The sequence below is a fragment of the Dryobates pubescens genome, chromosome 31, assembly GCF_014839835.1.
Source record: "Dryobates pubescens isolate bDryPub1 chromosome 31, bDryPub1.pri, whole genome shotgun sequence".
In the NCBI taxonomy this organism is placed as follows: domain Eukaryota; kingdom Metazoa; phylum Chordata; class Aves; order Piciformes; family Picidae; genus Dryobates; species Dryobates pubescens.
The window spans coordinates 1,133,074-1,159,308 of NC_071642.1; the positions used below are offsets into that span (position 1 = coordinate 1,133,074).

A 26,235-nucleotide genomic window follows, 5' to 3' on the forward strand; every position below is an offset into this window, starting at 1 on the left:
GCCGCCGCGCGCCGCTCATCGCGCGCCGCCCCTCTCGCCCCGCCCCGCCCGTTCGAATTCCCCCGCGCGCCGCCCGGCGCCACCTCATTGGCTGACGGAGCGACCAATAGGAAGCTGCGGAGTGGGGAAAGCAGCACCGCCGACCCCGCAGCGCCCCCCAGCGGCTTGCGCCTGAATCGCCCCAGTGCCGCCAGCAGCCGCCGCGGCGCTCCCCGGGCCCTACAGCAGCACCACCCAGCGCCTGCGGCTGCTCTGCAGCAGCTGCCCAGCGCCCCCCGCTGCCCTGCCCTGGCATTGCCCCCCAGGAGCCTGCACTGCTGAACAGCAACAGCAGCAGCCGTGCCCAGCGCCTCGCAGGAGCTGCCCACTGCCCTCATCCTCCCTCTGGGTGCCAGCAGCTGCAGGCTGAGCTTGGTGCCAGGGGCAAAGCTGCTGGGAGGGCCTCCCCCTCCCCCCACCCCCCAGGCCCTGGAGGAGGCTCCCTGAAGGACTGCTACTGAAACCAGGCTTTTTGACCTTTGTTTTGAAAGTTTATTGGATCATCTTGACACAAAATCATTACAGCAGCCTGTGGGAGGTTGTTGGTTTTTCTTTTCTCCTTTTTCTTTGTTGTGTGGGTTTTTTTTTTGTCTTTTTTTTTGTCTGTTTGTTTTTTTGTCTTTCAGGGAATGTTGATAGCAAATAAATCTGTGACTGGAACACAGCAGACAGCTTCCAGAGTCTGGACTCACTGCCCAGGCAGAGAGGCCTCTCCCTGCTGAAGGGACAGTTTTCATCCATGGATTTAAACAACAAAAATTAATAATAATTAACCAAAAAAAACCCCAAACCACTAACTGAGGAGCAGCAACCTCTGAGGCCAGGGAGTAGCTTCAGCTGTCCAACACACAGAGAGGCTAACCAAGGGAGGTCGACCACTACCAAACCCTACTCCCTCTGCCTCTGCCAGCCAACCCCTGCAGCACAGCAGTGGCCTCAGAGCACGAAGCTGAGCCCCCATGGAGAGCCTCTCAGGTGGGGAGGGAGTGAAGAGCTTAGAGGACAGGAGCCCCAGCTGAAGGGGAAGATGAAGGCTTCACTCTGCTCCCTGTCCAGGTGCTGACAGCTGGAGTGGTTGGTGGCAGTGCTGTGAGAGGTACAGATCAACCCAACCCCTCCCTGGGGACCCTTCCTGGAACAGCAACCTGCAGCTCCTGCCCTGTGCCTCGAGGCAAACCTGTCCAGGTGAGTGCTTAAGAGCAAGGAAGAGAAGTGTGCGTGGGGAGGAATAAATAAAACACTTGAAAGCAAGAGACTGTGGAGAGAACACCAAGGAAGCCTCTCTGAGAAGGACTTGGTGACATCCCACGCCAGCCAGGGACTCCACAAGGCTTCAAGAGTGCAGGGTGGACCTTCTCCCTCTCCCCTCTGAAGGAACCTGCTGCAGACAGCAGTCCACAGCTCCTCATCCTGCCAGCCAGGGGGGGAGAGCCCTGCTGCAGGGACCTGGCTACACCTCTGCTGCTGCACCTGCACCACTGCTGCCAGGGCAGGGCCAGGGGGCACGATGGGGACAACGGAGACAGCACAACACCTCTGACTTCACAGCACAGAAGGAGGGCTCAGGGCTGAACCTGCAACTGCTGGGAGCACAGGGGGGTGACACAGGTGGGGGCTTCACTAACCTGGGAGTGGTGAACCACCTCTGGTGAGCAAAGTGATCAAAGAGCAGGAGCAGACCCCCTTGGGATTTCCAGTTTCTAACCTCTCAGGAATGTGAAATTGAAGTGGACTCAGAAAACTTCTCAGCAGGGACTGCTGGAAGGGGGGAGGCCTGCAGCCTCCTTTTGCAGGGGGGGGTCAACAGGGGCAGAGAACCAACCAGCACCACACTTCCAGCCTGTCCCATGCACTCCCTCTCGACTCTTGCAGCTGTCACTAGGAGGTTAAGGCTCAAGGCAACTACTACAGACAGAAACTCACAACACCCCAGGGCTCACTGGGGCTAGCTCAAGGACAGGGAGGATGTTTATATGCTGATCACAATAGATCTTGAGATAATAACAATAATAACAATAAATCATATATATAAAAACCAAAACCAAATAATCCAAGAGGCCTTTAGGTCCAGCACCAGCCTCTGCTAGAAATATACATCACCTACAGCAGCCCTGAAGACACAATTCCATGGCTATGGATCACACATCAGCCTTCCCTGGCAGCAAGCACAAGCAGCAGGCTCTGTGCCACTGGTGCTGAGAGCCTGCTTCATCCACCAGCCCCCCACAGATGGGGAGGAGATGGCATCCCCAGGAGCTGCTGGACAGAGAGCTCCCACCCCTCCCTCCCCCCTCCCCCCCCTCCAGTCATGTCACCAGGATCTCTTTGGGCTTGGAAGGGTTAACACCACTGTTTGTAAAAAGGGCTGAACTCAACAAAAGAAACCAAAAGGGCAACATCCAGCCTTAGAATGTCTACAGGGCCAGGAATGGTGGAGGGAACTGCAAAGCAGCAGGTGCCCCAGGGGAGAACATGCGGACCAGGGAGAAACTTAACACTTGGGTCTGCTCATCTTTACATCTCAGGTGTGGGTCTTGGAGTATTGGAGAAGGAATATTCAGCACTTGGACAATGTCTCTTTCATCTCATCCAACAAGTTGCTAAGCAGGGTGGAATCATTGCATTTCCCATCTATGGATATGGAGCTCTCTCCCTTGGGAAGGAAAAGAGAAGGAGGAATCCATCAGCTCCACTGTCAAGCAGAGAATTTCACTCCCAGCTAAGCTGGGACCAAGGCCAGGCCTGAGGAAGCCATGGGTGCTGCTGCCACCTTCCAGGGATGGGATGAGTGACAGAAAGCCCCAGGGAGGTACAGGCTTGGCAGCAGCACAGTCACTAGTCCCAGCCCCCCCTGCCATGGACACCTCCCCCCAGCCCAGGCTGCTCAGGACCTCATCCAGCCTGGCCTTGAGCACCTCCAGGGAGGGAGCAGCCACAGCCCCCCTGGGCAGCCTGTGCCAGTGCCTCCCTACCCTCACTGTCAAGAACTTCTTCCTCATCTCCAGTCCAAATCCTCCCTCCTCAAGCTTCAATCCATTCCCTCTTGTCCTGTCACTAGGACTCAGCCCTGGTGTCCCTGGATGACTCAGACAGAAGATTTGCCTTGCTGAGCAGATCAAAAGGCTGCAGATCTGCCTTCTGGAAATGTAAGCTGGAAAAGGGGAGACTTAGACTGGGGATTAGGAAGAAGTTCTCTCCAGGGAGGGTGGGGAGGCCCTGGAACAGGTTGCCCACCTGGCTTGTGGCTGCCTCCTCCCTGGAGGTGTTCAGGGCCAGGTCAGATGAGGCCCTTGGCAAATGGTCTAACAGAAGGTGTCCCTGCCCATGATCCAGGAACTGGATCATCATGAAGCTCCCTTTCCACCCAAGGCATTCTGTGGTGCTGAGCCTCTGAGGGGTGCTGCAGGGGCAGGGCTCTCACCTTTTTGACCAGCAGGCAGACGTGGTGGCCCTGGATGGAGCGGCTGTACATGGAGGCGCAGGAGTCGACGCGCTCCACCACTGCAAGGCAAGCACAGCCCTCGGTCAGGGGGGCTCTGGGGGCACCTTTCAGCACAGCCTTTGCTCCCCAGGCAGAGGAGCAGCTGCTTGGCCTGGCCTGAAGGCTCAGAAGCTTCCACAGAGCGAGGGCAGGAGGAGGTCAGGGCTAAGATGATGCCTGGCTCCTCTCTGGGCTGTTTCACGACACTGAGGTCGATCATTTGTCTTCTGAGTGAGCTGCAAATGTTTTGTGGCCACAAAGCACCAAATGCAGATCTCTTGCCCAGAAATCCTTCCAGCCAGGCAATGCCTCATGCAGATAAGAGAGTCATGTGTTTGGCTTCAGCCAGTGCTTGTGTTTTAATGAAGGAATCCAAACTTGCTGAAGGAGAGCACCAGGGAGGGAGCCAGGCTGGAGGAACAAACACCCTCCCAGACTGCACCTGCAGCACCAGCTCCAAGCAAGCTGCCCCTGTGGTATCTGCCACATGCCCTGCTGGGCTGGAGGGAAGCCACAGGGACAGCAGAGTCCATTGTAAGGTAGTACAGAGCAGGGAGAGCCTCTCCCAGGCTGATTCAGTCTGGCCCTCAGCTGCTCCTGTTGCTGCTGAGGCCCTGGAGCATTGAGCTCGGCAAGCAGAGCAGGAGTGCCAGAGCAGAGCCTGCTGCAGAAGGCTCTGCCTCAGGGAAGACTCACCTGAAAAATGATGATGAAAACAGATCTTTGCCAGTAGATGCTGGAAGGAAATGCTAATTCCATCTACTTTAATGGAGCTCATGTGCAGATCTCCAGACTCGAGGAGCTTGGCAAAAGCATCGCTGCAGAGGAGGAAGGGATGAAAACAACATCCAAGTCAACATCTGTGCTGGGAAACTCCACTGAAACCTGCCCCATCAGCCCCATGCAGACCTTGAGAGACACCTCAGGATGCACTCAGGTGCTGCCAAGCTCCAGGAGGCTCCCTGGAGTACCTCCACCAGAGCTCCTTTCACAGCAGCCTGCAGAGCAGCCAGCTCCTCCCAGTCAGTCACTGGACGCTTTTCAGCAGCCAAACGCTCCCTGAGACAGCTCAGCTGTGACCAGCAGGGGCAGCCCACGTCAGAAGCATGCAGAGATGGCCTGCAGCCCAAGCTCAGCCTCCCACGGGCAGCAGAAGCCCCCAGAGCTGTGCTGCCCCCTGAGGCCACTTACCTATAGCAAGGCGTGGTGATCAAGTACGAGGCGCAGCTGAAGTGCAGTTTGAAGTCAAGTTTGTCATGGGTTGAACCTTCATCATTCTGCAACAGGTCAAAGGAAAGGAGATGAATGGCAGCCCTGAGGCAGCAAGAGAGGCACCACCCCCACCGACCAAACTTCAGGCTTCAGCTCCCTCTGACAGGCCCTGGCTGGGCCTGAGGGAGCCACTGAGGGGAGAGACCTGGGGCAGGCAGGTGGAGAGCTGCACCCAGAGCAGGGAAAGGACACAGCTGCAGGGGCTGGGCTGCATTTCTGACCACCCTCTGCTGAAAACTGAGCAGACTGGATTGGAACTCAGCTGGAAATGTGCTTCTGCACTCCCCTGTTTCCCAAGTGGAACAAGAAGAACCTGGGAGAGAATTCATTTAGGTACTGAAAGCAGCCCCAGGCTGCTGGGGGCTAGTACAAACCAGCCCCAGGCTGCTCTTTTCCTGGTACAAGCCAGCACCAGGGTAGTATTTTCAGTACAAAACTACACTGGGATGCTCTTTTTCAGTACAAACCAGCACCAGAACACTATTTTTAAGCTAATGGCTGACTCAGAAGTAGCCAAAGTGTCTCCATTCACTTGCCTCAAGCTGTTCCTGCAGCTCCTTCATGAATAACTTTCCCTTAAATGAGCTCAGGAAGCCACAGCCTTACACAGGTAGGTACCAAACACACACTCCCTCCAGCTAACCTCCCTCTCCTCCTGGCCTTCCAGCCTTATCTCCAATTCCTCTGTTTTCCCAGCCCTGCCCCATGCAGCAGTGTGCAGCTGGTGCCTGGAGGACCCAGCCCAGGAACAGCAGACCCTGGGTGGCCTCTCTCCTTCTCTCCAGCTGCACCTCTGCAGCAGATGCAGCCCTGCAGAGACTTTCTAGCTGAGTTTGCTCACACACTGCCAGTCTGGGACATGCTTAGGGACACTCTTTGCAGGAGATGTGATGTCAAAAAGGACAGAATGGGCTGGTGCAGCAGGTCCCCATCCCCAAAGCTCTGAAGCAGTGCTTCCCACCCCCTGGCAAGCTCCCTTGGGCAGCTGCAAAGGAAGCAGAGCAGAGTCTGAAGCTGCACTTACTTTGACTATAAAGGACAGGGTTCCTTTTAACTTCTGAGCCATAACAATACTCTGAAGTGTAAACACAAACTGGGCTTCATTAGAGATTCCTAGCATGAAGAGAGGAGAGGGAGAAGTCAGGTCAGGGAAATGGTTTCTGTAGCTAAGGAGCAGAAGGAAGCAGCCAGCAGCAGCTCAGCTTTGGGCAGTGACCATTTGGAGCCCAACTGGACATTTCCTGTGTGGTTGGAAGAGCTACAAACAAGTCCTCTTGTGGATGAAGAGTGGTGCAGCACTTGGGTCACTGCAAAGCAGCTTTTGGTGGAGGTTGTGGAGCAGGCCAGGGATATCCCAGTGCACTGCACTGAAGCAGAGAACATCCAGCTTGCCAAGGAGCTTCCCAAGCCAAGCTGATTTCTCATGCTTTGAGGTTTCCCTGTTAACAGACAGCTCTGTGCCAAGAACTGCCTCAAGATGTGTGCCCAAAACACTCCACCCCACTACTTTTCCTGGGGGGGGGGGATCAGGACCTTGAGCAACCTGCTCTAGTGAGAACAGGCTGCCCAGGGAGGCTGTGGATGCCCCTTCTCTGGAGGTGATCAAGGCCAGGCTGGATGAGGCCTTGAGCAAGCTGGGCTGGTGGGAGGTGTCCCTGCCCATGGCTGGGGGTTGGAGCTGGATGATCTTGAAAGCCCCTTCCAACCCAACCCATTCTGTGGATCTCCAAGCAGTTCAAGCAGCTCCTCCCACAGGAGGGCAGGGCAGGGCCAGCCATGCTCCCAGAGCCCTGCCGGGCAAAGTTCGTACCAGGGGGTAGCTGGAAGGGCACAGGTATCCCATCGTGGACTGATGATCCTTCAGGTCTGAGCATTTTAGTGTTGAGAGAGTCCAGGACATTGAGCTCCATGCTCTTGAGGAAGCTGGAGCTTTTGTTCTCAAAGATAACCGAGACAGTCACTTGGCTGTCCTGCTGCAGGTTCCCCTGGATGTCGTAGGTCTGCGACAGGGAGGGGAAAGAAAATCAGCCCAGGAACCCTCAAACAGCAAAGCACCACAGCAGAGCAGCAGCAGGCTGAAGCCAGCTCCAAGAAGAGGGCAGCTTGGTAATGAAAAGCAGGATGGGGATCAGCTCCACACTGCTGCTGAGTGCTGGGAGAAGAGCAGCTTCCAAACTTGCTGAAAGGGACACCCAAAGGGAGTCCCACTCAAAAGCTTTGGTGGATTTCTGCCTCCTGGGACTGAAGCAGTTGCTCAGCTAAAGGCTGTCCACATGAAGTCCCTACTCTACCCCCAAGGGAGCCCCTCTGCCCCCCCAGCACCCCAGAACTCACCATTTTGATGTATGGGTTCTCAGCCAGCAGGCGGTAGCTGGACATGGGCTGCAGCAGAGCAGAGAAACCCCAGTCAGGACACACACAACTGCCCTGAGAGCAGCTGCCAGCTCCACTCCTCGCTCCCACCCCAGCTCCTGCCTCTCCCCCCAGGCCAGGGCTGGCAGTGCACAGCTACTCACTGGCAGGGGCTCATCCTCCAGCGTCCCGTTCTGCACCGACCCCGCAGCCTCCTCCTCGCTCGGGGCACTTTTCTTCTTGGATTTCTTTTTATCCTTTGATTTCTCTTCCTTCTCCTTCTTGTGCTTTTTCTTCTTATGCTTGGAGGATTTCTGCCAAGAAGAACAAGCAACTGCAGCAAACCCTCCAGGAAGCCCTGGACTTCTGCAGTCATTACATGGCGAGTCCTCTACCAACCCTTCTGCTGCAGCCTCCCGGACGGAACAAAAGCTTCCTGCTGCTGCAGGAACCCAAACCAGAGCCTGAAACCCCAAGCCTCAGCCTGTGCTGAGCCCCAGTGAAGCCTTGCTCCCTGCTCAGCTGACAACAGCTGAACTCAAAGCACCCTGGGATCAGCAGGAGGCCAAACTTCTCCAGCTGTTTGGAAGCTCAGCTTGAACTGTTCCCTGAGCTCTGGGAACAGCCAAACCTCCCTGAGGCGCTCAGAGCCCCTCAAGGACCCCACATCCCACTGCTGCCTGGCTGCAGCAGGGCACTGCACTGAGCAGGGTGCTGCTGGGAATCCCTCTGTGCTGCTTTTGCAGGAATGCAGGACCAAGGGTGGCAGCAGCTTACAGCCCTTACCTTTCCTTCATCCTCCTCCTCCTCGTCTTGCTCTTCCCTTTCCTCCTTTCTCACCTCCTGAGGCTCAGCCACCACTGCAGCACTTGTTTCAGGCTCTCCCTGAGTGGATCAGCAGAAGGATTATGGTAAGGAATGCAGCTGAAACAACTGGATCCCACACCAAAAGGAATCTTAGGAGGGCCACTGCCCCCCTCCCACCCCAGCTGTGATTCCAAACAGGACAGCAGGCTGCCATGGCATCAAACCCAGCAAACATCAGCAGCACAAAAGAGATTTCCTCCAAGGAATCCAGGCCCCTGGGTCCCCTGTTTCTTCCTCTCAAACCTCTCATCAAAACTCAGGAGGCTTTTTCTCTCAGCCTGTGTCTCTCCCATCTATCAGCACTGCCAGTGTTGAGCTCACACCAGGAAATAAAGGCACACAAGAATTTTATTGCTGGGCTTTGCTGTATTAAAATCCACCCAGCCTGTAGCTGCAGCAGCTCTATCCCCATCCACTGATCACAGCAGAATGAGCCTGAGACCTCCTGTTATAGTGGCTGTGTCCTGGGGAGATAAGATGCCATTGCTCCAAGGCAGTAAGATGAGCTGAAGCCTCTCCTGCAGCATGCCAAAGCACCCTGAGCCCAGCACAGATGCATTCAGAAAGTCTCCTGGGCTGTGGTAAGGTCTTTACCTGTGGCTGGGTGCTGGAAGCAGGTGGTGGAGCAGTGGAGAGCCAGAAATCCAAATCTTCTCCCTGAATTGCAAGAGAAAACAGAACCACTGTGGCTGTGCTGCTGGCATCCTTTCAGTCAGTGCAAATGAGCTCCCTGGGAATGCACAGCTCCAGAACAGAGGCTGTCCCAAATGCAGGAGCTCAAGCAGCTCAACTGCAGCCTCTGAGTCCATTCCTACAGCTGGGCAGAGCTGACAGCAAGTGCAGGTTCCCCCTCGTGTCACAGGCAAAGGGAAACCACCACAGAACGGCTCAGGTGGGAAGGGACCTCAGAGACCATCCAGCTCCAACCTCCCCACCATGGGCAGGGACACCTCCCACCAGCCCAGGCTGCTCAAGGCCTAAGCCAGCCTGGCCTTGACCATCCACAGCCTCCCTGGGCAGCCTGCTCCCAGGTGCTGTGAGCATCACCTTTTTCTCCTCTTCTTCCTCCACCACCTTTTTCTCTTTCTCTTTCTTCTTTCCTTTGTCTTTTTCTCTCTCTTTTTCTTTGTGCTTCTTCTCCTTCTTTTTGGGTTTCTTGCTCTTCTTCTCTACCAGAGGAGCTTCTGAGTCTGGTGACTTCAGGGCCTCAACATTTCTGTGCCTCTGCACTGGCAGCTTCTCACTGTCTGCTAAGGGTCTTAAGAGAGAAGAGAGACCATGAGCCTCCTGCAAAGAGCCTGAAATCAACCAACCTGACAAAGGAGGTCAAGCACTCAGTGAGCAGCTCTTACCTGGAAGGCTTCCCTGAAACCAGACTGCATGTGAGCATGACACAGAGAGCAGTGCAAGCAGAGAGAGAGAGAGGACAGAGAGATGAGAAAATGTGAGAGAGAGCAGAGCCCCTCCTGTGAAATGGGGAGAGAATGGATGGCAACAACACCAAAGTCCAAAGATGCCTCCTGGAGCTCAGCAGCCAGAGCCTGCTCTGCAGGTCTGGAGTCAGAAACTGCCTTTTAAACCTTTGTGCCCTGCAGGCTGGGAGGAAGGTGAGCAGCCTGTGACAGGAGGAACCTTTCCAGCAGCTTCTTCCAATGCTGCACTGATAGGGAGAGGAAATGACCTCAAATTGCACCAGGGGAGGCTTAGGTTGGACATGAGAAGAAACTTCTTCACTGGAAGGGCTGTCAAGGCCTGCTCCAGGCTGCCCAGGGCAGGGGTGGAGTCCCCATCCTTGGAGGGATGGAGATGTGGTTTGGTGGTGCCCTGACAGCTGGCCTCAGACCTCAAAGGTCTCTTCTGCCCAAATGATTCTATCACTTCTTTTGCAGGGTACTGAGGGGCCAAAGCCCTGCAGATTTCAGAGCTGCAGAGACTTTACAGTGAAGTACCAGAAAGAGATCTTAAACACACAGAGGGGTGTCTGCAGAGCCTTCAGAACCTGACAGGAGGCACCCATGGATCAGTCACTGTCTGTAGCATGGTGATTTAAAACAATTAAAACAGCTCTTGATGTGCAGCACTTCACAGCCCACTGCCAATTATCACACAGCAGCAGGCAGGGTCTGCTGTGCTAAGCACTGGAAGCAGCTCCAGCAGCTGAACAGGGTCAGAGCTATGATCTGCAGGTCCCTTGCTGGTAGCAGAGACTTCAGCAGTGGAAGCACACAGTGCCCCCAGGCCAGTGGGGATGCTAGGAAGTGGCTGTCACTGCTCTCCTTGCAGAGCACACCTTGGCTCCAGCAGCTCTGGGATGGCCACAGCTGAGTGCAGGTCAGAGAGCCAACACAGGCTGGGGCAGAGAGCTGCTGGTGCACCACAACATCTGCCCCCAGCTGTGCTGCCTGCACTCTCAGGCTCCTTTCAGCCACACAAAACTATTCCCCTGCCCCCACCAACACCCCAGCAGCTTTGCTTTTATCAGTGCAAGGGGAGCCCAAGCCTGGATCATCAGCTAAGGTTACATCCAAGACGTGGGGAGAGCCTTCAATCTCTTCACCTCATCCACTGCAGGCAGAGCTTTTCCCTCTTCAGCCCCAGCCCTGCCCCTCTGCATGCTGGCAGCACTTCACTCAGTCCCCATCCCCAGGTGTCACTTACTTGTCCAGGTCTATGTCCAGTGCCTTGTAGGGATCATTGGGGTCTTTGTCATCCTCATCACTGGGCAGAGCATTCTGCAGGAGAGAGAAAAGAGAACATCCCCTGAAGCAGCAAACCAAAGGCAAACTCAAGCTTCACATCACCCAAAGCAAGCAGTTCTGGGGCCTGGTCAGCCCAGCCTGCAGGCAGAGGAAGTCACAGGGCCAGGATAAATCAAGACCAGCAAAATCCATTCTCCACAGACAGCAGCCTCTGAACTGCTGCAGCTGGGCTTTGATCAAAGGAACTGCTGGGAACCAACACAGGCTCCAGCATCAGCATGAACAACTAATTACAATCAGCTGCAAACCTGCTGACCAGGCAGCAAGTTCCTGGCAAAGGGAAGCAGCAGAGCTACTTGGGGCAGTGCTACTCAGACAGCAGGGATGGGTGGGGTTAGTCCTCTTGGTTTGGGTTTGGTTTTCTACAGCTTCAAGGCCATTTTTTGCCTTTTTAGGCACAAAAAGGACAACCATTTCCCTCCCTGCAAGGGACAGCCTAGGACCATCTCATCAAATCAGCTCTGCAGGAAATCAGAGCTCTTGAAGTGCACAACACAGACTGGCTGGGAAAGCCTGGGGGGATACTGAGAGGTTGAGGGGCTGGAGTGTGTCCAGAGAAGGGCAACCAAGCTAGGGAAGGGTCTGGAGCACAGCAGGCTGAGGGGAGAGCTCTCTGCTACCTACAGCTCCCTGAAAGGAGGTAGCAGTGAGGTGGAGGTTGGTCTCTCCTCCCTAGCCTCAGGTGACAGGAGAGGAAACGTCCTGAAGTTGTGCCAGGGGAGGGTTAGGCTGCAGATGAGGAACAGTTTCTTTGCTGCCAGAGTGGTCAGGGATTGGCAGAGGCTGCCCAGGGAGGTGGTGGAGTGCCCAGGCCTGGAGGTGTGCAAGCAGTGTGCAGCCATGGGAGCTGGGGCCACGGTTTGGCGGCCTTAGGTCAGCAGTTGGACTGGGTGAGCTTAGGGCTGCTCCCACCCAAAGCATGCTGTGATTCTTGAAGAGCCACAGCCCCGGGCTGCACCCAGGGCCCCAGCCCCAGGCCATGCCCAGGGCCCCCAGGCCCCAGCCCCACCTCCGGCATCTCCTCGGTGATGATGTCGACGCGGTGCGCGGGGGCGATGTCCTCCTCGCTCTCGGTCTGCAGGGAGTTGTGCCGATGCTGTTTGCCTCTCTTCTCCTTCTTCTGCTTTTTCTTCTTCTTGTCCTTCTCCAGCTTCTGCTTGTGCCTCCGCTCCTCCTCCAGCTTCACGTACTGGTCGGACATGGGCATGCCTGCGGGGAGGCCTGGCTGCCGTCAGGCTGCCGCGGTCAGGCTGCGGCCCGCGGCGGCACTGACCGCCCAAGGCTGACGGGAGGGGAGGACCCCGCAGGGAGCATCGGAAGCATCGACACCTCCCTGCTCCCACATCACCTCACACGCAGCTCCCCTCTCTCCAGGAGCAAGACAGAGCTCTGTCCTGCTCCCCTGTCCTTGTCCACATCACAAAGGTGTCCTGGGTTTGCTGGGACGGAGTCCCAGGCCTGCAGGCCGTGAGCAGTGTGGAGTCTGCCAGGGCAGGGGACCCAGGCTGGCTCCAGCTGTATCCTGGCTCAGACACATCCTGCTCAGTACACCAAGGGGGAAGGTGGCTGAGGAGAGAGGAACCTCCTGATTGGGCTTCCCCCTGGGGTCTCCTCCTGACCCTGCTCCTCTTCCTCCTCCTTCCTGCTCAGTGTGGCTGCTGCACCCTTGGCTGGGCTGAGGAAAACTTCACACCCCTGACCTTGGCATTGCCTCTGCTCTGCTGTTTCACCAAATCCATTTTCACTGCAGCCCTTAGGCCTCCTTCTCCCAAGCCCCTCCTCTGATGGGGAGGGGTCAGTGGGTGAGAGAGCAACTTCCCGAGTTCAGCCTGAGAGTCACTTAAAGATCAGCAGCACTTACCTGGGACTTTTAAGGGGACAGAGAGGTCGATCTGGACCACAGGGATGTGCTCCACGCCTGGAGTGTCTTGGTACCGCTGGGGGAATGAGAACTGGTTACATTCTGAGCACTGCCAGACACACATCTCAGGGAAAGCTCAAATCCAAGCAGTTTAAGCCTTTAAGTGAGGACAGTGCAGGGATGGAATAGCTCAGCATTAAATGCTGGCTGGTAGCAGAGTGGATTTTCAAGCCAGCTCATAACTATTATGAAGGGAGGTTGGAGCCAGGTTGGGGTTGGTCTCTTCTCACTAGGATCAAGGGAGAGGAGGAGAGGAAATGGCCTGAAATTGTGCCAGGGCAGGGTTAGGTTGGACATGAAGAACCAGAGTGGTCAGGGACTGGAACAGGCTGCCCAGGGAGGTGGTGGAGTCCCCATCCCTGGAGGTGCTCAGGAAACCTGCAGCCATGGAGGTGCTGGGTTGAGGGTGGGACTGGAGGATCCCTGAGAGCTTTTCTAACCCAAACAACTCTGATTCTATGGAAGACAAACACTGTGCTTTCCATGACAAGTTAACCCATGGTGTTCCAAAGCCCTCTGTGGTGGCAGCTGGCCAATCACCCCTTCCTTCAGCCAGCTGCCTGCTCCTGTGCCATCAGGTCACTTCCCAAGGCTCCCAAAAACCACCTGTAGCAACCCACTGCAGTCAGCACATAAACCAATCAGAACTGCAGTGGAAAGGATCAGAATGTCCCCAAGGGAGCTGCAGCAAAGCCTTCACCCCACGATGTGAGAGTCCCCAAGATGCTTTAGCTGGGAGTCACTCACCTTCTGTGGGGAGGGAGAGCTTTTGATGTAGAAGGGGTTGTTGGCCTGCTCCTGCTTCCGGGCTTCGCGGCGCTGTTGGGAGAAGGTTGGTTTGTGAGCAAAGGGAGACCGGAGGCACCAGCGTGTGGGGTGCAGCCTCCCCCACTTCTCACAGCAATACAGAGCTCCTTGCAAAACACCTACAGAAGAGTAGCTGGTGGATGAAGCAGCAGCTCTGAGTGACAGGATGAGGCCAGAGCTAGCAGCAGTGGTGCTGCTGTCACTGGTGCTCCCTAGAGCATCCTCCTGGCTTTCTAAGTGCAGCCTAGAGACAGCTTCCCAAAGCCCAGATTTTGATGGCAGCTCAAGTCACAGACACACAGAGTGGCTCCCTGGTTACACAGAGCACCCCCAACAGCTCCAGCTGCTTCAGGGGCTCCCACAGCACCCCTCCTCCATTACAAAGGCAGAAGTGTTTCAGCATTCACTCACTCTGGCCAGTTCCTCCTCATCTATCTCTGGCTGTCTGTGCCTGGAATGCCTCTGCTCCTCATCATGGAAGATTGTTTTGGGCTTTTCATCTTCAGACTCGCTGTCTGAAGGAGGTTCATTGATCCAGGCATCGAGGTCCAAGCTGGGAAGAAAGAATTGGAGCAAACAAAGAGCCTGGCTCAGTACCTCTGAGTATTGCAGCTTTAATATTCACAGAGCTGAGAAGTTTAAACAAGGCTTTGGGAGGGAGGAGGAACCTTACCCCTCTGGAACTGGGACTTTCTTCTGTGCTTTAGGAGCCACAGGGTTGAGCTCACCAGCAAACAGAGCTATGACTTCCTCAGCTACAGGGACTTCTTTGAGTTGTAGCTTCTGAATGTATTTGATTAGTTGCAAGATGCAAGAAGCCTAAAAAGCAATCCAGAAGTGACTTCAGAACTGAGACTAACAAATGGCACCAAAGGAGAAGAAGCAAAACCCAACAGCAGAGAAAGTCTGCAGAAGAAAGCTGCTCTGCAGGGTTAGAGCAAGAGTTAACACCTTAAACCCCTTCCAGGCTCTGTCCCTTTTGTGTCCTTATTCACAGAGTGGGCTGGAAGGGACCTCCAAGATCAGCCAGTTCCAACCCTCTGCCATGGGCAGGGACACCTCCCACCAGCCCAGCTTGCTCAAGGCCTCACCCAGCCTGGCCTTGAACACCTGCAGGGAGCAGGCATCCACAGCCTCCCTGGGCAGCCTGGTGCAGTCTCAGCAGCCTCCCTGAGGTGGGAGACTTTTGAAGTGAAGCTGTTTGGAGTGAAATTCCTGCAGGGGCTGCCTGGAACTGCAGTGAGATCAGGGCTCTGGCATTAAATGTCCCCACTCTTCCCACCCTGCTTCTAGAGCTCCTCTTCCCCTGAGTCACAGCAAGCAGAGAGCACACCAGAAATCCCATGCAAGCTCCAAAGCAAGAGAGAGACTGGGGATGGTCAGTTCCCAAGGAAATGTTCTCTTACCCTCTCCTGAACTTCCAGATCTGCACTCTGCACAAACTGAGGCAAGCGCTCGATCATCAGCTGGGTGATTTCCTGAGCGGCTTCCTTCTCCCCTGCCTGCTCCTTCTGCTGCAGGATGGAGGCATAGAGCTTCACCATGTTCTGGACATAAACTGCCTGGATGTGGCCTGGCAGAGTTGTCACTTTAGGCCTCAACATTGCTTCTAAGGTTTGGTTTGCTTCCTCGAGGTGCCTGTAAAGACAGCAATTGAGGACAGAGGAATGGCAGCAGCTGGGAAAGTTCAGCAGTCAGAGATCCACAGAATGGGCTGGGAGGGACCTTCAAAACCATCCAGTTCCAGCCCCCTGCCATGGGCAGGGACACCTCCCAGCAGCCCAGGCTGCTCAAAGCCTCATCCAGCCTGGCCTTCAACACTTCCATGGAGAGGGCATCCACAGCCTGCCCGGGCAGCTGTGCCAGAGTCTCCCCAGCCTCACTGTACGAACTCCTTCCTCATCTCCAGTCTCAATCTGCCCTCTCCCAGCTCAGAGCCCTCATCAAAAGCCTATTCCCAGCTCTCCTGTAGCACCCTTCAGGCTGCTCTAAGGTCTCCCTGGGGCCTTCCCTTCCCCAGGCTGAACAGCCCCAGCTCTCTCAGCCTGTCCCCAGAGGGGAGGCTCTCCAGCCCTGAACCCTCTTCCTGCTGCCCGGCAGCGAGCAAAGCCCCGGCGCAGACGCGGGCACCGGGGGGGGGGGGGGCCGGGAGCCGGGAGCGCGGCGGCGGGGGGGGAGCCGGGAGCCGGGAGCGCGGCGGCGGGGGGGGGGCCGGGAGCCGGGAGCGCGGCGGCGGGGGGGGGGCCGGGAGCCGGGAGCGCGGCGGCGGGGGGGGGCCGGGAGCCGGGAGCGCGGCGGCGGGGGGGGGCCGGGAGCCGGGAGCGCGGCGGCGGGGGGGGGCCGGGAGCCGGGAGCGCGGCGGCGGGGGGGGGGCCGGGAGCCGGGAGCGCGGCGGCGGGGGGGGGGCCGGGAGCGCCGGGGGCTCTGCCGGCACTTACTCGGAGAACTCGCCGCAGATCCAGGCGGCAGCGTAGAGCACCTCACAGATGCCGTTCCGCTGGGCGTTGCTGGCCAGCAGGTGGGCGTTGTCCAGCAGCGCGGCCATCTGCGAGACGGCGAACTTGCGGATGGCCTTGACGCGGATGGCCACGTCCAGCATCTGGGCGGCGATGAGGTGCCCGTGCCGCGTGCCCTCCAGCCGCGTCAGCTCCACCAGGATGCTGATGTACCTGCGGGGGGCACAGGGGGGCGCCCTCAGCACGGCGGCGGCGCCGGCGGCGGCGCGGGGGCTGGCGGGGGGGCAGCACTGACCACTCGAAGTTGGTGATGTATTGGTAGTTGGACTGGCTGCAGATGTCGATGATCTTGGTGAGCAGCTCGTCGCGGTACGTCGTGCCCTCCGCCTTGTCCACGTGGATCATCAGCTTCTTCACTATCTCCATCAGGTTCTTCTTGGAGACCTGGGAACAGGGTTGGCACAGGGCTGAGCCGCCCTGCAGCCACCTCCCACACTGCTGATTCACAGAGTGGGCTGGCTCGGAAGGGACCTGCAAAATCACCCAGTGCCGACCCCCTGCCACGGGCTGGGACAGCTCCCACCAGCCCAGGCTGCTCCAGGCCTCATCCAGCCTGGCCTGGAACCCCTCCAGGGCGGGGGCAGCCACAGCCTCCCTGGGCAGCCTGTGCCAGAGCCTCACCAAGCCAAGCCCTCCTGACTCCATTAAAGCAGCTGCCAGCTCTGTGTGTTAACAACAAACCAGAGAGACCTCTCCAGGCCCCAGCCTTGGCCACGACCACAACAGGAATCTGTTTGCTTCTTGTCACTGCTGCTGCTGAAGCAGAGCCAGCACCAGGCTGCTAACCACTCTGCATGGGGAAGGGGGTGGCACAGACTGGGGTGAAGGGCACTCTATAAATCACAGCCACAGCCCTTTTAGGGCCCCAATGTTTGCCCCTGTTGCACACTGGGCAGCTGCTGAATGTGTGCCCAAGACTGGCAGCTGAGGGAGAGCAGACACAGGGAGGCTCTGCAAACGTCACCAGGAGCCACAACAGATGTGCAGTGAGAGGCAACCTGGATGACAGAGCAGCTCCAAGCTGCCTTCTGCTGCTGTTTCCCAGGCTGCACAACTAACATCAGCCTGAGCTGTGGTGTGCTGCAGCATGGGCTGGGACTGGGAGCAGCACAGACCCCAGCAGCATGCCTGTGGCTGCTCCACTTTAAGCCTAGATGAAGGCTGGGGGGAACAGCCAAAGGCATTTAATCAGCAGCCTCCTGGGTGACTTCCACAGTGCCTGAACTCAGACACTCCTTGCACAGCCTGGATCCAAGCTTTTAGAGCTCTCTCATGCTGGGCCAGATCTCTCCCTTGCCACGTGTGCCAGAAAAGGCATCAGAGTTACCATCAGAAGGCTGCTGGGGAGAGGGGGCAGAGGGAGTTGAATGTTGCTGTTAAACATCAGCCTCCCAAAGGGTCAGGGGGAGGGAGAGGAGGGGGAAGAGCTGCAGACACACCATGCCATAGAGGAGATCCAGAGCTCTGAGCCGGATGGACTCATCTTTGTCATCCAGGCACTGCAGGATGAGGTCCTTGTGAGACTGCACTGACTTGGGATGTGTCTTCAGGATCTTGGACATAGCCAGCAGCCCCAGGTACTTCACTGTGAGAGACAAAACACAGCTTCTTGCCACATGGGAGCACTGCTTTGGGCTGAGCATGACAGCCTCATGCCAAGCACTCAGCACTTGAATAAAAACCAAAATCTGTCAGGAGGGAAAAGTTTGGAGCACATCACAGGTTTGGGCTGTGACCCCCCCCAGAGGCATGCACCCACACAGGGCACCTTCACCACCTTCTGCTGGCACTTCAAGATGTGTTATTGGTGGAAAAAATCTCTGTTTAAGGGATAGAAGCTATGGGTATTGAGTAGAGGCAGCCCAGGATGCAGGCAGCTTGCAAAGCTCTGAGCTTGGTGCCTTAAGCAGGAGCCCTGTTTGCAGGGTGAGACTCTCAGATGGCAAGAAAAAGGCTTGCACAAAGCAAGGATTTCCCAGAGCTCTTCCCAGGCACTAAAATAAGGAATTCCTGCATGCTGGTATCACACTTAGCCTGCCCAGCACCCTTCACTGCTGCCTGAGCAGCCAGCCTGGGGAAAGGCAAAGCCCAGCGTGTGGCAAGGGAACCGCTTCGGGTTTGCAACCGGCAGCAGCGAGCCAGAGGGCATGGGGCTGGAAGGGACCCCCCAGGGGCTGTGGGGTTGGAAGGGACCCTCAAAAGTCATCTTGTCCAACCCCCCTGCAGTCAGCAGGGACACCTCCAAGTAGATCAAGCAGGGCCACATCAAGTCTGACCTTGAATGCCTCCAGAGATGGGGTCTCAACCACAGCCCAGGACAGCCTGCAGCAGGATTTTACCACCCTCCTGCCCTCCTTTGCTTTCACCAAGCTTCTCATCAGGCAGCTCCCACTATCAAACCCTTTTCCACCTGAAAAAGCCCAGCAGGCACTACAGCACTGAAGCAGCTGCCTGCAGAACCAGCTGGCTGCTCTCAGGCTGCTGCAGCTTCTCCCCACTGGCTGCCTGCTAAAAGCTTCCATGAGGACAAGCACCACACTTACAGTTCTGGTCTGAGTCTTCTATCAGGATCCTTAACTTCTGGACACAAAGCTGGAACAAAGAGCAGGCCATGCTTATTCCAAGCCCTCATTAGAGTAACTCTTCATGAAGGTTGCCCAGGGCAGCAGTCTGACCCACACCTGGGGGCCAGGGGGGCTGCTTGCACTGATAGATTTCAAAGCAAAGGACAGGATTGGATTGGCAGCAGCTGAATGAGAGAGCAAGAAAAACTCTACAGGAGAGGAAGCTGCATCCTCATAGTCACAGAATGGTTTGGGAGGGGCCTTGAAGATCATCCAGCTCCAACCCCCTGCCATGGGCAGGGACCCCTCCCACCAGCCCAGCTTGCTTAAGGCCTCAGGGAGGGGACAGCCACAGCCTCCCTGGGCAAATGTTAGAGCAAAGGGAGTGGGAGAACTGCTCCAGGAAATGCTTCAGTCTGTAGCAGCACTTCAGGGGAGCTTTAACCCTTGGCAGAAGAGCACAACCCAGTTTCCCCAGGTGGTCTCAGCCAGCAGAGCAGCACAAATCCCCCCAGGCCCAGCACAGTACCTGGATGCTGGCGCTGTGGTTCGGCATCCCAGAGGACAGGGAGATCAACACTGCAACACAAGACAGAGTCAGCCACTGCTGTGCTCTGGAGGGCAACAGCACAGCCCCCAGGGGTCACCAGCTGGCTCAGCTCATGAGGGAAGCTCACTTTGGTTTGGTGTTTGCCTACTTGCACCTCTGAGGGTTCTGTGAGGAGGACTCACAGAATGGGTTGGGTTGGAAGGGACCTTCAAGATCATCCAGCTCCAACCCCCTGCCATGGGCAGGGACCCCTCCCACCAGCCCAGCTTGCTCAAGGCCTCATCCAGCCTGGCCTTGAGCACCCCCCCAGGCAGGAGGCAGCCACAGCCTCCCTGGGCAGCCTGTGCCAGACTCTCAGCAGCCTCACACTGAAGAACTTCCTCAGCTCCAGTCTAACCCAGCTCTACTTCAGCTTCAAACCCTTCCCCCTTGGCCTGGCTCTAGACCCCTCAGCAAAAGTCTCTCTGCAGCCTTCCTGCAGGATCCCTTCAGATAGGGGAAGGCAGCTCTGAGGTCCTCCTGGAGCCTTCTCCAGGCTGCACAGCCCCAGCTCCCTCAGCCTGTGCTCAGGGCAGAGCTGCTCCAGCCCTTGGAGCATCCTTGTGGCCTCCTCTGGCCTCACTCCAGCAGCTCTGTGTCCCTCTCACGCTGGGGACACCAGAATTGGAGTCATTATCACTCAGTGTAACAACAACTCACTGGAATAATCATCCCTCCCTGCCCACACTCCCTTAGGCCCTCACTGCCCATTCTTCTCTCATCCTCTACCAGCCCAACACAGCTGTAGCAACTCAGCCTCCCCCCTGCCAACCAAAGGCTTCCAGTTACAGCTACAGTAACACAGACCCAAGCTTGCCAGCAGCCTTATTGCAGTGAGAAAAGAGGAAGCTGAACAAAGGTTTGCAGCTGGTGTGAACTGCTGCCAAAGTTCATCAAGTGCTGGCTGTTCTCACCTGCTATGACTGTGTTCACACATTCATACAAGAGAGACATGGCTGAGGTGCTGAAACAGAAAGCAGAGATTTAAAATGAGGAATGAAAAGCAGCAGGCTTTGAAGAGCTGTCAGGGATATTCTGGAGCCAGTTAACACCTCCAGTCACACACAACCCCCCAGCTCCTCTGCTCCATCTTACTTTCAAATCAAATCAAGTGATTCTCACTTGAAAACTGGCTGAGGGGAAGGGCTGCAGACTCATTAAGGAAAAAAAGCCAACCTCTTGTTGGGGAAGCAGCAAAGCAGCAGCTCTGCAAGGCAGGGAACGAGGAAGGAAGAGGTTACTCAAACCCTCAGCACCAGTGCCAGAGCACTGAGGCAATCTTGTCCGAGGAGCAAAGGAATTCCTCTGGCCAAGGCCAAGACATTCCTGGGGAGCCCTGCAGGGGGGAGCCTGGAGTGTCCCCAGAGCTGAGCATTCTGAAGGCAGAGCTTTCACACACTCTCCATGGGCACCTCTGGCTTGGAGGGAGGGGAAGGCAAATTGCTTCTCTTTCAGGAATGCTTTGGAGAATTCCTGCTGAGTCAGACACCTGCAGAGGTGTTTTGCCTCACTCAGGCTTTTCAGCAGCAGTCCTGATGTGCCCATCTCCTGACCCCTGAAGCCACTCCATCTGCAGGCCCAGCTCCTGGCCTGCCCAGCAGACCCTCACCAGTGCTGGCTGAACCCCTGTGTTGTACTCACCTATGGATGAGGTTGGTCAGAGGCTCTATCAGTTTCTTCCCCAGTCTAGGTTCCAGTGGAGTGAGAGCACCAAACTAGTGAGGAAAGCAGTGCAGAGAAGAAACATTTCCCCCTTGGACCCTGCCCACAACCACCTGCAGGCAAGGCCAGCTCTCTAACCCTTGGCCTTCAAGAGCAGCTCTGGCTCCCAGCCAATCTGCTTTTGCTCCCAAGGCCCTGACCCTGCCCCAGCCCTCTGAAGGCAGTGCAGGATACTCACCAGCTTGATAATTTTGATGAGGACCCAGTTGTTGGTGGATGATGTCATCAGCTTGAAGAAGAGGGGCGCCAGGGACAGGTAGTTCTTGGGGTTGCGCCGCGCCAGCTCGCAGATGACGTTGACGGCGGCGGACTGCACGCCTGGGGTTGGGAAGGGGAAGCAGGGGGCTCAGCAGGGCCTGCTCAGCAGGGCCTCCTCTGCACCTCACCACCCCTGCCACAAAAAGCAGCTGAAGAGTCTGAGGGTGTGTGCAAGAGGAGCGGCTCAGCCTCCCTGCCCACCGTCAGGAGGCTTCGAACCCTTCCTGTCCTCAGGGAGAGTCCTGCCTGGAGGATGCCCTCAGCCACCGGCCCCCTGGAGCCTGCTCTGCTCCAGCTCAACAGCCCCAGCTCCCTCAGCCTGCCCTCAGGGCAGAGCTGCTCCAGCCCTTGGCACCCAGCTCCTGATGCCCCTCCACACCTGGAGCAGAGGTTGGGAGCAGAAGTTAAAACCTCCTCACCAGGATCTGGATCTTCAAGCTTCTCCTTCAGGCGAGGGAAGGCAGGGCGCAGGGACTCGGGGTACTTGAGGAACACCTTGTACATGATGAGCACTGCCTTCTTCCTGATGTAGGGCTTGGTGTGGGACATCTGGGGGCAACAACTGCACTCAGCCTCTTACAGTCACACTCCTGGGCTGGGCTCACAAGGGTGCTTTAAAGCTCATCCAGGCCAGCTCCCAGCCGGCAGGGACAGCCCCAGCCAGAGCAGGCTGCTCACAGCCCCCAAGGCATGGGGCAGCTGCCACCTCTCTGGCAGCCTGGGCCAGGCTCTCCCCACCCTCAGGGTCAGACATTTCTCCCTTCCCTCCAGGCTGAATCTCTTGGAGTTTCAACCCATCTGCCCCTGTCCTGTCACATCAGGCCCTGCTCAGAAGTCCGTCCCCAGATTTCTTTCAAGTCCTTGACGGGCACCAGGAGCTCTCCCTGGAGCCTTCTCCTCTCCAGGCTGCCCAAAGCCCAGCTCCCAGCCTGGCTTCCAGCCCTGCTGTGGCCTCCTCTGGCCCTCTGCTCCAGCAGGTCCCTGCCTGTGCTGAGGACTTCCAGAGCTGCCCCAGCCCTGCAGGGGAGGCCTGAGCAGAGCCCAGCAGAGGGGCAGAATCCCCTCCCTGCCCCTGCTGCCCACCCTGCTGGGGATCAGCCCAGGGCAGGGCTGGCTCTGGGCAATTTACCTAATCTGTGTTTCCAGAGCTCCTCCCAAGGACTTTTTGCCCATGTCTGCCTTGAAGTCTCTTTCTGGGAGACCAAATTGCTTTACACAACCTCAGCTGTGAGGGGAGAGCAAAAGCCTCCAGTTCATCACCAAGGCCAAGAGAAATCTTCAAGTTAATCCTCTTGAGCCCACCAAGGTGTAAGGACTCCCCCCAGGGCAGAGCACCAGCCAGCAGCTCTGAGTGTAACAGATATGTACTGGGTTGGAAGCATCTCATCCTTTATCCACTGCAGGGAACAAAAACCCCAAAGAGCTCTGGAGGGGCTCTCCACTCACCAGTGTCATGATGTCATTTGCCAAGTCCCTGGCAAGATCTGGAGTAACAAAACAGGACAAGCCAGTCAGTGCAACTCCAGTATCATACTGGTTAGGGCTACTCAGATCCTAGAAAAGGAAAAACAGGCTCAAAAATTTAAGATCACAGAAGGATGGTGAGAAACAATTTCTTCTCAGCCCAGCTTCCTTCACTCCCACAGAGAGGAAGCAGAACTGCTGCTCCAGGGGAGCACAGCAGCTACCCCCAGGAGAGGCCTCCAGCCCCTGTTGAAGAGCAGCCTGGGGCTTGCATGGGGGATCAGAGTGAAGTCACAGAGGAGTGAGTGGGGCACAAAGGCAGTGAGGAGCTGTGGTGGTGTTTCAGGCCTGGCCACTAAGTGCTGGCAGCTCAAGACAGGAGCACAAACCTTCCTAGGGGCCTGCAAAAGCTGCTGTGAAACATTAACCCTGCCCAGGCAGCCCCAGCTGGCAGCAGCCACCCTGCCTCAGCTCACCCTCCCCCAGAGCCTTCCTCCCAAGCTGCTGCCAGCACCACAGCTCTCCATCCACAAATCCTGGCAGGGGCCTCAGAGGTCATCCTCTCCAACCTCCCCACCTCTCAGCTAGAGATGCAGGACTCTGCCCTGGCTTCCACTGCCTTCCTCCCCAGGCCTGGCTGGTTGGCAGCACAGCCTCCAGCCCTTCCTCAGGAGCAGGAACCCTCTGCATTCAGTCTGGCTTCAATGCACCTAGAGAACTGACAGCCTCTTAAACCTGCTAGATGAGTGAAGGAGGAAAGCCCCACCTTGAGCTGTGCCTTGAGTGAAGGCCCAGGCAGGAAAGGCAAGGAGCAGCCCAGAGACTGCAGCTCAGGGGAGCAAAAGCTCCTGAGTAAAGCAGCTGGGTGGACATGATGCCAATGCTTCACTTGGCAGAGCAGCACAGCTTAAAAGATAAAGGGAAGAGCCCCAGCTCCTCAGGCTGGCTGCTGCCTAGCACCCCACTGAGCTTTTTTAAGCAAGTAAAAGACATTTTTACTCAGAGGGTAAAAATATAGGCACAGCTTGTACTGCAGCAGTCAGGTCTTAAAGCAGGGGGACTTCAAAATAGGAATTCAAGTGCAGAGCTTTAAAAATATCTCTGGGATCTGAAGAGTGGGAAAATAATCCTGCAAGGCAGCAGCTCTGGAAAAACCCTCAAGTGCTGAAGCTCCCTGGGAAGGAAGATGAGAGCCTTGGGTGCACCACCACTGAGCACAGCCTCACAGCACTCCTCACCACCTTTACACCATGAATAGGCCACACAAGCCCAGAGCCTGCTCTGCCATCAGCACAGCAGCTCCCTCAGCCCCTGCTCAGGGCAGAGCTGCTCCAGCCCCTGCAGCATCTCTGTGGCCTCCTCTGGGCTCTCTCCAGCAGCTCTGTGTCCTCCTTCTGCTGGGGACCCCAGAGCTGCAGGCAGGGCTGGAGGTGAGGTCTGAGCAGAGCAGAGCCCAGGGGCAGAATCCCCTCTGCTGCCCTGCTCTGGCTGCAGCCAGCACACAGCTGCCTGAGGGCTGCAGGAGGCACTGCTGGCTCCTGGGGAGCTGCTCCTCAACCAACATCTTCAGAGCTACTCTCAACCCACTCTGCACCCAGCCCTGATTTGTGCCTGGGCTTGGCCTGACCCAGAGGCAGGACCTTGCCCTTAAAGGTTACTGTGGTCACCATGCACTGAGAGGAAACCACACCAGGAGCTGCTGCAAGGCAGCACAAGGGAGCCTGAAGACAGCTCCTGGCCGTTTCACAATGCATCCTGCACCTGGAGTTGAGAGGAGCCCAGGCAAATGGAGCTCCAGACACCTCACACTGCCAGCAGAGCAACACTGAGCTCAGCTCTGAGAGACAAACAGGGAATGGGAATGCAGAAGTGCAAAGGCTTACCTTTCTGATCTGGTTGGTAGTCAGCATGATGACATCAGTGCCCTCATGGAAGCACTGAGAGGCAGCCAGGTACCCGATCCGCTGCGGGGGCAAGCAGGACAAAACCACCTGAGGGTTACACAGACCCTGCAAGGCTGAGGAGCCAGGGGCAGCAGCTGGGCAGCAGCTGGGCAGCAGCTCTGCTCAGAGCATGGCAGCAGGACAGAAACACCTGAGGGTTACACAGACCCTGCAAGGCTGAGGAGCCAGGGGCAGCAGCTGGGCAGCAGCTGGGCAGCAGCTCTGCTCAGAGCATGGCAGCAGGACAGAAACACCTGAGGGTTACACAGACCCTGCAAGGCTGAGGAGCCAGGGGCAGCAGCTGGGCAGCAGCTCTGCTCAGAGCATGGCAGCAGCACAGAAACACCTGAGGGTTACACAGACCCTGCAAGGCTGAGGAGCCAGGGGCAGCAGCTCTGCTCAGAGCATGGCAGCAGGACAAAACCACCTGAGGCAAGGAACATGCTGGGCATAAAAGATGTCTGTCCTCATCAGAGTAGCTTCACAGCAGCCCAGCAGGGAGGGGCTGGAAGGGACCTCTGGAGCTCCCCCAGCCCAAGGCCCTGCTCCAGCAGGGCAGCCACAGCAGCTTGCCCAGCAGCACAGTGCCCAGGGGGGGTTGGGAGCTCTGCACACCAGGAGACTCCACAGCCTCTCTGGGCAGCCTGCCCCAGGCCTCCAGCAGCCTCACACCAAACAACTTTCTGCTCCTGCTCAGGTGGAACCTCCTGGGCTCCACTTTGTGCCCCCTGCCCCTTGGCCTGTCCCTGGGCACCAGTGAGCAGAGTCTGGTCCCAGCCTCTTGCCCCCCCCAGCTCTCCTCCTGATCCAGCCCAGGGGTAGGCAGAGGGAGAACTCACCTTGAAGGTGAACTTGGAGGCACTCATGACTTCAATGATGTTGAAGGCAGCCCAGCTGATGTCATAGCCCAGCATCTGCAACTGTGAGCAGAGAAGCCAAGATAAACTTCTGAAATGAGAGACTCAGGTGAGCAGGTCACAGCTGAGCAGGGAGCAAGAGCTCAGCAGCAGTGCTCTGGAAGCTGGTGAGTAATGTTCCATTGAAAGCCACTTGGAGCAAGTCATGTCTTGAGCTGCAGCAGCAGGCCCAGAGCAGCACTCTGGAGGGCTTCCTCCTGGCTCTCCTTGCAAACCAGGCCCAGAGCAGAGCCACAGAGCTGACTCCTGCCCAGCACTTCCCCCTCTCCTCAGGGGCAGAACCAAAGCCCAGCTGCAAGTGTAACTGTGTGCTAAGACACAGCCCCATCAAGAGCTGGAGCTGCTCTGCATCACAGCATGCAGGGGCTGGAAGGGAGCTCTGGAGATCCCCTCTGGAGCCCAACCCCCTGCCAGGGCAGGTCCCACAGGGAGGTGAACTTCCTCACCCGCCCCAGGAGAGCAGAGCAGCAGCAGGCTGGGAACACAGCCTCTGGGGGCAGCAACAGGAGAGCACTGCCACCTCTCCTAGAGCAGGGGAAGAGCAGAGGCTGCTGAGAGCACAGCCCAGCCCTGGGCAGCAGGCAGGGCAGGCTGGGGGGCAGCAGGGGGGCACTCACGTAGGTGAGCTTGCAGACGGCGTTGGCCTTCACCGCGATGTTGTCCTGCTTCAGCTCCTGCTTGATCTCATCGATGCACTGCGAGATGTACTTGGCCTGGGGGACACAGGGGGCTGCCCTCAGGCTGGGGGAGGCACAGCAGCACCC

General features: G+C 57.1%; 1 protein-coding gene across 2 annotated transcripts in view; it reads right to left on the reverse strand.

Moving 5' to 3' along the window:
• Positions 1-2,329: 2,329 nt before the first annotated feature.
• The window catches only part of AP3D1 (adaptor related protein complex 3 subunit delta 1), a 31,614-nt gene continuing 7,708 nt past the window's right edge, over positions 2,330-26,235 (reverse strand). Inside the window, exons 2-33 of one of the 2 annotated variants that reach the window (XM_054175118.1) lie at positions 26,089-26,184; positions 25,394-25,474; positions 24,495-24,575; positions 22,594-22,701; positions 21,567-21,696; positions 21,068-21,207; positions 20,809-20,882; positions 20,082-20,131; positions 19,108-19,157; positions 18,558-18,606; positions 17,454-17,599; positions 16,250-16,398; positions 15,937-16,167; positions 14,905-15,136; positions 14,172-14,317; positions 13,910-14,051; positions 13,439-13,510; positions 12,632-12,707; positions 11,780-11,979; positions 10,670-10,743; positions 9,364-9,387; positions 9,059-9,269; positions 8,606-8,668; positions 7,931-8,029; positions 7,309-7,458; positions 7,127-7,174; positions 6,603-6,792; positions 5,817-5,905; positions 4,712-4,797; positions 4,217-4,338; positions 3,461-3,540; positions 2,330-2,692 (exon numbers count right to left, since the gene is read on the reverse strand). In XM_054175118.1, the coding sequence (XP_054031093.1) occupies positions 2,597-2,692; positions 3,461-3,540; positions 4,217-4,338; positions 4,712-4,797; positions 5,817-5,905; positions 6,603-6,792; positions 7,127-7,174; positions 7,309-7,458; positions 7,931-8,029; positions 8,606-8,668; positions 9,059-9,269; positions 9,364-9,387; positions 10,670-10,743; positions 11,780-11,979; positions 12,632-12,707; positions 13,439-13,510; positions 13,910-14,051; positions 14,172-14,317; positions 14,905-15,136; positions 15,937-16,167; positions 16,250-16,398; positions 17,454-17,599; positions 18,558-18,606; positions 19,108-19,157; positions 20,082-20,131; positions 20,809-20,882; positions 21,068-21,207; positions 21,567-21,696; positions 22,594-22,701; positions 24,495-24,575; positions 25,394-25,474; positions 26,089-26,184 (3,585 nt within the window). In that variant the 3' untranslated portion in view covers positions 2,330-2,596. The remainder of the gene's footprint in view (positions 2,693-3,460; positions 3,541-4,216; positions 4,339-4,711; positions 4,798-5,816; positions 5,906-6,602; positions 6,793-7,126; positions 7,175-7,308; positions 7,459-7,930; positions 8,030-8,605; positions 8,669-9,058; positions 9,270-9,363; positions 9,388-10,669; positions 10,744-11,779; positions 11,980-12,631; positions 12,708-13,438; positions 13,511-13,909; positions 14,052-14,171; positions 14,318-14,904; positions 15,137-15,936; positions 16,168-16,249; positions 16,399-17,453; positions 17,600-18,557; positions 18,607-19,107; positions 19,158-20,081; positions 20,132-20,808; positions 20,883-21,067; positions 21,208-21,566; positions 21,697-22,593; positions 22,702-24,494; positions 24,576-25,393; positions 25,475-26,088; positions 26,185-26,235) is intronic. The other variant, XM_054175119.1, reaches the window with a different exon arrangement.